The sequence below is a fragment of the Morone saxatilis genome, unplaced genomic scaffold, assembly GCF_004916995.1.
Source record: "Morone saxatilis isolate NCDOM2014 unplaced genomic scaffold, NCSU_SB_2.0 Contig4, whole genome shotgun sequence".
Taxonomy (NCBI): Eukaryota; Metazoa; Chordata; class Actinopteri; family Moronidae; genus Morone; species Morone saxatilis.
Window position 1 is genome coordinate 15,735,184 of NW_023339984.1, and position 7,827 is coordinate 15,743,010.

At 39.6% G+C, this 7,827-nt stretch overlaps 1 protein-coding gene across 3 annotated transcripts; it reads left to right on the top strand.

Moving 5' to 3' along the window:
* Positions 1-862: 862 nt before the first annotated feature.
* On the top strand, positions 863-7,320 carry LOC118338278 (butyrophilin subfamily 3 member A2-like). Of its 3 annotated transcripts, none has more exons than XM_035675564.1 (5): positions 863-1,105; positions 2,146-2,481; positions 3,477-3,696; positions 4,489-4,553; positions 5,140-5,291. In XM_035675564.1, the coding sequence occupies exons 1-5, from the start codon at positions 1,054-1,056 to the stop codon at positions 5,274-5,276; spliced, it is 810 nt and encodes a 269-aa protein (XP_035531457.1). In that variant the 5' UTR covers positions 863-1,053; the 3' UTR covers positions 5,277-5,291. The 3 variants fall into 3 exon arrangements, with proteins under 3 accessions (XP_035531457.1, XP_035531458.1, XP_035531456.1); XM_035675563.1 differs by lacking the exon at positions 5,140-5,291 and adding an exon at positions 6,419-7,320 and having other exon boundaries at positions 865-1,105; XM_035675565.1 differs by lacking the exons at positions 4,489-4,553; positions 5,140-5,291 and adding an exon at positions 6,419-6,605.
* Positions 7,321-7,827: the final 507 nt, after the last annotated feature.

Genomic DNA, 7,827 nt, shown 5'->3' on the forward strand with positions numbered 1-7,827 from the left:
TTCCAGCCACTGGGGACACGCCCCCGGTTACAGGATGGATGATAAGCATATGAATATATCCATCGGACCATATTAATTGTCACATTATTAACTCAGGAGGACTTTTGTCAGGATCAGTGAGATTGGCGTTTTTATTGGATATAATATCTGAAAATAAATCTATGAAAATGAATTTGGGAAGGAGGCTAATATACATTTTCCATTAAAGGTCCAGTGTGTAATACTCATAGGTAATGGAATATAATACTCATAGGTATTATCACCTGAAAATAGGAATCATTGTGTTTTTGCGACCTTATAATGAGCTGTTTCTATCTACAAAGGGAGCGGGTCCCCTTCCATGGAGCCGACCATGTTGAACTGCCATGTTACAGTAGCCCAGAATGGACAAACCAAACACTGGCTCTATAGGGCCTTTTGTATGAGTTTCTCTTTTGCGTGTGGCTGAATCAGGTTTTTTTTTTATTTGGCTGCTATCAACAATAGAATAGAATAGAATACATTTTGTTGTCCCTTTAAAATAACACATAAAACATGTTAAAAGACAGAAAAATTAAACTACGTGGTGCATTTTGTTGACCTCATTCTACTAATAAAATGTACACACTGTCAACTGCAAATAAAAATATAAATTGATGTATTTAATGCAAATGAATGTGAATGTGTTTTTCTCCCCACCCAGAGGAGGGTGGGCAGGTGTTTCTAAGTGTTCCTGTGTAAGGTTGTTTCTTCTTTTGAAGTGGCAGTAAGTGTGAAGTGTTTCATATTTCCTGGTGATTTGAACTAATCATTCCTGTCACTGACGCGGTAAAGTGAAACCGTGCCACTGAAGCTGTTGAACCAACACTGCGCTCCTGCAGAGGAGGCTGCGCTCTTCTGTAAGGAGCGCACTTACATTGATAGTCACTGCGCTGCTCTATCAGGACCTACAGCTGAAAAAAAAGGCTTCAAAGTTTCAAACAATCATTTTTTGTTCCTTTTCTTTGTTTAAACCGCTGAAAGATCCAGTTTTTTGTTTCGTTTCTTCTGTCTTTATTTTTGTTTGTTTGTGCCATGGACGTCCAGTTCTTCTTCCTCCTGGTTACCGCACTGCTGTCTTGCGCAGGTATGTGAGAGTTATTGTGCGATGATGCCCAGACCGTTTAAGTTTGGTATCTTGCCTGTGGATTCTTTATTTTAAACGGTCGAAACATAAAAGCATTTTTCCTTTTAGTGGAAATTTTAGAGAAGTTATGAAATGTGCTCAGTTTGTTTTCTACAAAATGGTTCCTTCTTTTATCACACTGTAGTGTTGGGCTAGTTAATACTTTCCTTATTACTCCCTGCCAACAGTAATTAGTTACACTGCTTTACTACATTATTTCTCTTCTACTACCCGTAAAAACAAAAAAAAAAAAAACTTCAGACTTATGACTAATATTATTACTGAAAAGTATTTAGTTAGATTACTAGCTACTGGGAACATTTCTTTGACTGTACTTTATTACTGTAATATTATTACTGGTACTGCCTTAGGGTTAGGGTTAGTGGTACGTCTGCACAAAATGGCAGTAAGAGCGGTTGAGTTATCTGAGTTTGGACCAACATGGTGGACTACTAATGACAGAGCAGCCTTCATGCTGCAAGAAAAAGAGAAGCAATATCTCCCAAGCAGGTTGCACAACATCTTTGAGTTGTGATGCGATCAAACAGTTTCCTCATTTTCAGATGGAAGAGGAACTCTCCGACATGAAGTGATACATCATGAAACTACGTCAATTGACTCTTTTGTTACAGTGGAGTCTTTACTGCCAAAGAAAAGATTAAAGCTGTGTTAACACATTTTTTTGGGCCACTTATGGGTGGGTGAGACAAAGTGTAAACACTTCTTCACTGACTAGCTGCTTACTTTGTGTTTTGTGTTCCCACACATCCTGGAAAAGCTGGAACTTTAGAGACTAGTTTTGCAATCATGGAAACACCTGGAAATTGATCAAAATGACCAAACATCCTGGAAATAATGTATGGCACAGTGGAATAAGACCAGGTTTTGGTTACACACACATGCACATCAGAAAATCAATTTATTGTTGATTTTGGTATTTTTTGTAGGATTTGTTGACAATAAGAAAAATCTAAATTTACCACCATGTTTTGTGTTTTCAGCCTCAGAGGACGGTGTGTCAGTGAAGATCCTGGCCTCTGCTGGAGAATCGGTCATCCTGCCCTGCCGCACGGACGTCAGCGGCGACTTCCCTACAGTGGAGTGGTCCAAGGAAAGTCTGGAGCGAGGCATCGCCTTCCTGTACCGTGATGGCTGTGAGACTCACGAGATGAAGAATCTGGTCTTCAGGTACAGAACAAACCTCTTCATGAACGAACTGATGAAGGGAAACATCTCGCTGAGGATTTCCAGCCTGCGGCTCTCTGATACAGGAACATACATCTGCAAGACCATCCTGAAGAAAGCCCAGAAGGTTTTTAAAGTGGAGCTCTTTGTCGGTACGTCCAATCAAATCTCTAATTTGTTAAAAGTTGCCTGTTTCCGTCCAGAGCGCAGCCGTGCATTCTTCATTCTTTCCCAGAATCCTACAACAGAGGTCAGAAGAGGACAAACTCAGATATCTATTAGGTGAAAAACAAAACTGCTGTACATTAGCAGCTAAACATTTAAGGTGAGGGATACAGCTTCTTGTTTTTCATGTTGAAATTGACTGTTGTTGTTGTTTGCTTGTTAAAGTCATATAAGTGTTACAGTTCCCTCCAGTGTTTGTGATTGTACAAACATACACATTCATACATTTATTATTATTGCTTTTATAACTGTTAATATCTGTTTCTGTCTATCTGCTTTGACAATCTAAGCACTGTCTTCTCAAAAAAATAAAAAAATTGAAAATCATATCAAGATTGCAACAACTTGAAACTGCAACTGAAAGTTTCAATAGACTGAAAAATACAAACCGAGACTCATTACTCAAAGGGAGAACGTGTATGAAGGTAGGTGTCCACATAACTCGAACCCTGCCACCAATACTGAGAAAGCATCTGTTCCCCACAATAAACATTAAATTAATTTCCATTTGTGAAAGAAAACGTGGTGACAAGTGTGACTTTTCAGATCCTCTGAGCGACGTTATTTCTAAAAAGCCGCTAGCCAAACACTGTACAACTTATTAAAACCATAGTGTTAAATATATATTACAATGTAATGTGTAGAATAATGCAGTTGAAAGACTGCACTCAGCTCGTCCTTAAAAACCACTCACATTCACATCAAAATAACTGGCTAACCAAGTATATTAGACTGCAATGTACATGGAATAATGGAAATATATGTGACTGTATATATCGCCCATCGACCTCACTGCTCTCTAAATATCAGCGTCAGCAACTGAAAAGCCCATATTGGTCGACAACTAGTCCGTATCTATAATAAATATGATTTAAAAGAACTGATTTTGAGGTCACATATTGTATAATTCTTGGTTTTGTAGGAGCAGTTTCTGAGCCCAGACTCTCAGTTGTTCCAGCTGTGGGAGGAGGAGGAGGAGTGACTCTGCAGTGTGAAGCCAACTGCTGGTTCCCGGAGCCTGAGGTAACGTTTCTAGACCATCAGGGAAACAGCATCAGCACTGAAGACCCAAAGAGCAATCTGGATTCCAGGGGATGTTTCACCGTCACGAGCAGACTGACTGTGCAGGCTGACACCAACAGGTACAGTTACAGTTTAATACTAAAGAGATTTAGTTTCCATATTTTAAACTGAGGTTTGCTTGATTTACCTCATCCAAGGAGGCTTTCAGTCGCATCTGTGTGTTAACAAAATGCTGTATCGTTATCGCTCAAAGTATGTCAATAAAGAATCTATTTCCAGCAATAAAAGCTCTGGCAGCAGATACAGGACTGAAGGCTGTATTTTCCCTCCCATTAGAAGTCCAGTGTGTAACCTTTAGGAGGCTCTATTGAAAGAAATATAACTATATATAATCATTGTTTTTTGTTACTTTAGAACAGTGGTTTCCAACCCTTTCCCCTTTATGTTCATAATATTTCATAGTATATAACAGTACAGAATAACTGATAAACTAAACTAACAACTCCAGGAAGTTTGTGTAAAACGAGTGGTTCTATTAGCTTGTTTTAACTGTGTAGTTTTCTAATGCAGGATGATTCTGTTTATCAGAGAGGTGTTTTTATGTGTTTTTTATGTGTTTTTCACGGGTTTCGCAGCCACCTTAGTTTCTCCGCACACAGCCCGTTCCCATTCCCAGGTTGTCAAATACAGACGACATAGTGTTTAATTAGTTGCAGTCTTCGCCACTAGATGACACTAAACCCCACACACTGGACCTTTTAGGTGCAGGGAAACCAATCTCAAAGGGGGAACTGGACTTCAACCCAACACCTGTTCTGTAAATAGATTAGCAAGCTAGTTAACTGTTATAGAGACCAGATGTCCCTGTTTTCAATTATAAACTAATTGAACTAACACTGTCTTTATTTTAGGAGAATCTGCAGAGTTCATCAGCCTCAGATAAACCAAACGAGGGAAACAGATATTTACATACCAGGTACACCTGAGCTCCATTCACCTGTAACCATTTACATTCATGATTTAAACATCTGTCATTCTGTCAGCCACATACAGTTTTGAAATACCACAGTTTGAGGGTTTTTTGTCATGAATGGGAATGTTTCTACAATTTAAACATATCTGTAGTGTTTCCATAAGCCAGAAAAAGAAAACAAAGTTCATTCATTGCTCATTCATTTTTCCAAATCTTCTTTATTCACACATTTTAGTCATTATTATTTATGTTATAAAACTGAAAGATTCAGATGTTATTTTATAAATTTGTGGGTTAATAACATACTGAGGACATTCTCGCTAATATAATTACATCAAAAGTATAGTTGTACATACCTGAGTCTCTTTATGGAGGAGACTTCAGTGACTTATACATTCAGTTGTTGTTTGTGTTCAGTTCTGAGTTTTGTCAAAAGTTGTGGCACTAAAAGAGAATACAGTGCAGGGCAGAAAGCATCTCTTAATAATCTGACAACAAATGATTCAGGTGCTCTCTCTGTAGATTATATAATGTTTCTGAAATATCATATAATGTACTCATTTCCACATAATCTTCATTATCATTTCAGCTGACTGCATGAAGTCCTGCACTCTAACCACCAGCATCGCTGTTGTAGTAACTGTCATTGTATGTGCATTAACTGCCTTCCTATGCAAGACATATGGCAACTCTGGTAAGTCAGTAACACTTGTTCATGTTAAGTAGCTGTTAGGTCTCAAAATTTACCTTCAGCCAAATATCTTAAAGATATAAATATGTGTAGAATATTTGTTATTATTACTTCTTTTTACATTATATCCATGCAATATGTTTGATGCAAAAATCTGTATATGTGTAGCACTGGGGGGTGCCAAAGTTAGGATTCATTAGTAACATGTAAACACCCCAAAATACCAGATCAGCTCTGTTCTGGAGGGAATCAGTAGAGAAATCTAATAGAAAACACTTGAACTACCAAAACTATGTTTGTTTTCTGAACATAATGTAATTTGTGTGTGATACCTGAAGAAACTTCATCTTAAAGGGTTAAAAATCTGGACTTTAACAGATGAAATATCATGACATCCACCCATGAATTAATCTTTTTTAGCGACACAGACCGACAAAGATTCACAAGTAAGCTAGCTAGCAACAGCATGGCTTTCCTGCCGGAGTGGTTCTCGGGACCGGGCCTCACTGATTACTGTAAAAACACACAACTTTATCAGTGTTTTGGGTGAAACTGGATCATATTTTATGGAAAGATTATTGTCTGGTTTTCTCTCTGACGTCCTCCGGCTGCTCTGCCTCAACTGCTGCTGTAGCTGCCGTAAGCATGTAACCGAACGGGGCTCAGCAGCCTCCCAGTAAACACAACCTCCAAGACAGATGGAGGCCAGTTTGACAACAGTGGTACCAAGGTGATTTATAGAGTTTCCAGTTCCTGTTTGTTGGTTCTAAAAGTCAAATATGGCAAAAACCACTTTGGTACTGTATTCCCTGCTGTTAAACTGACCTCCGTCGGCACTGGATGGTGTATTTGGCCTCGGTCTGGCCGTGTTGTTCACTGGGAGCTCCCAGTCCGGCAGTCAGCTAAGAGGAGCGTTATAGTTGCTTGGTGGAGTGACGTAGCACACATTCAGTGCTAGTAGCTACTGCGGCAAGTCCCTAGGGTACAGTATGACCCAGGATGTAATCTCTATTTCATCTGGACTTTAATTGCAAACAGCAGCAATGAGTAGGTTAATGCAGCTATCAGGAAATATTCTGTTGTATGTTACTGTTTCTGTTCTGTTTGAAGTTTATAGTAAAATTGAAATGTCAGGTGAAGCAGGTGATAACAGAACATATTTTTTGTATTCACACAGCGTGTGGACAGAAATTGCCAGCATCCATCCTTCATGACAAAGATGAGATCATCCGCCAACTAACTGAAGAACTCAGTGACCTCCGATCTAAGCAGAGTCCTGTTGTGTGCCAGCCTACTAACAGTCCTTCCAGATCCTCACCAGACATTTCAAAACCCATTAACCAACCCTCACAGCAGTTTCCCCAAGAGAACAACCAAAACCCAGCGGGCTCAATCAGCAACCGTCCAAAATCGGGCAACAAAGACTCAAAACCTGGAGTCTCGAGACAAAGTCCAGCACCGCCCCTCCTGAACCCAAGCAGCAGTCACAACCACAGCATGCCTGCTCTTTTTACAGATAATGCCGACGTGTTGCCCACTACTTCTTCAGCCTTTCCAGATCAAAACCACGTTGTCCGTGCGATGAGCCTGTCTGAGTCTCGGCCTCATTCGAACGGTGCCAGGCCTCAACGTAGGTACACCATGGCAGCAACTTCTAACCGCTTCAGTCCTCTGGAGAATCTGCCGGAAGATTCTGAGCCCTTGCTGTAATGAGAACAGCAGAAATGTGATCAGGTGAAACTAAAATCTGACGTGAACCACTTACAGCTGTCAGTTGGGTGGGAGTTTTCGTACAAATAGCTGGTGTTACAGATGTTTTACAAAATACTTGGTACCCATAGTAACTTTGGGTACTAACTGAAGTTGGCAGCAAAGAATTTATCAGCAGATATCCCAAAAACCTTGGCAAATAAACAAGGGATGTGACGCCAAATCGCCCCAAATGGTCGACTCTATCTCAGCATTTGTCTTAAAACCGAGGGTGTGTTGAGCCATTTTTAACCCACAAACTGCAACTGCGGAATTATTTGTATGAGGTTGTGACTTACAGCTGTCAGTTGGGTGGGAGTTTGGTTGGTTTACCTAAAAATAGCTCGTATTACAGATGTTTTACAAAATGCTTACCCATAGTAACTCCTTAAACAGTCAAAGGTTTTAGCAGCAGATATCCCGAAACCTTGGCAAATAAACAAGGGATGTAAATCTTCCAGATTAATCCGGAATTATGATTTTCAGCATTTGTCTTAAAACAGAGGTACTTTGCATTTTTACATTAGAAAACTAAAACCTTTAATAAATAGGGAAACAGAAAACAACCCATGCACAATCAATATTTCCTCTTTATTGTGCACTGTGTGTGCTTATGGTGCTCATGGACTCTGGTAGTCCAGCTAGTGGTGCGGTAGGAAAAAAAAAAATACTTGGGATTCATATCAAATTCTTGTAAAATATATTTACTTGAAGCAATGTCACTTAGAATGGAAAATACACCAATCAGCCGTAACATTGTGAGCACTGACAGGTGAAGTGAACACTGATTATCTGGTTATCATGGCACCTGTAAATGGGTGGGATATATTAAGCAGC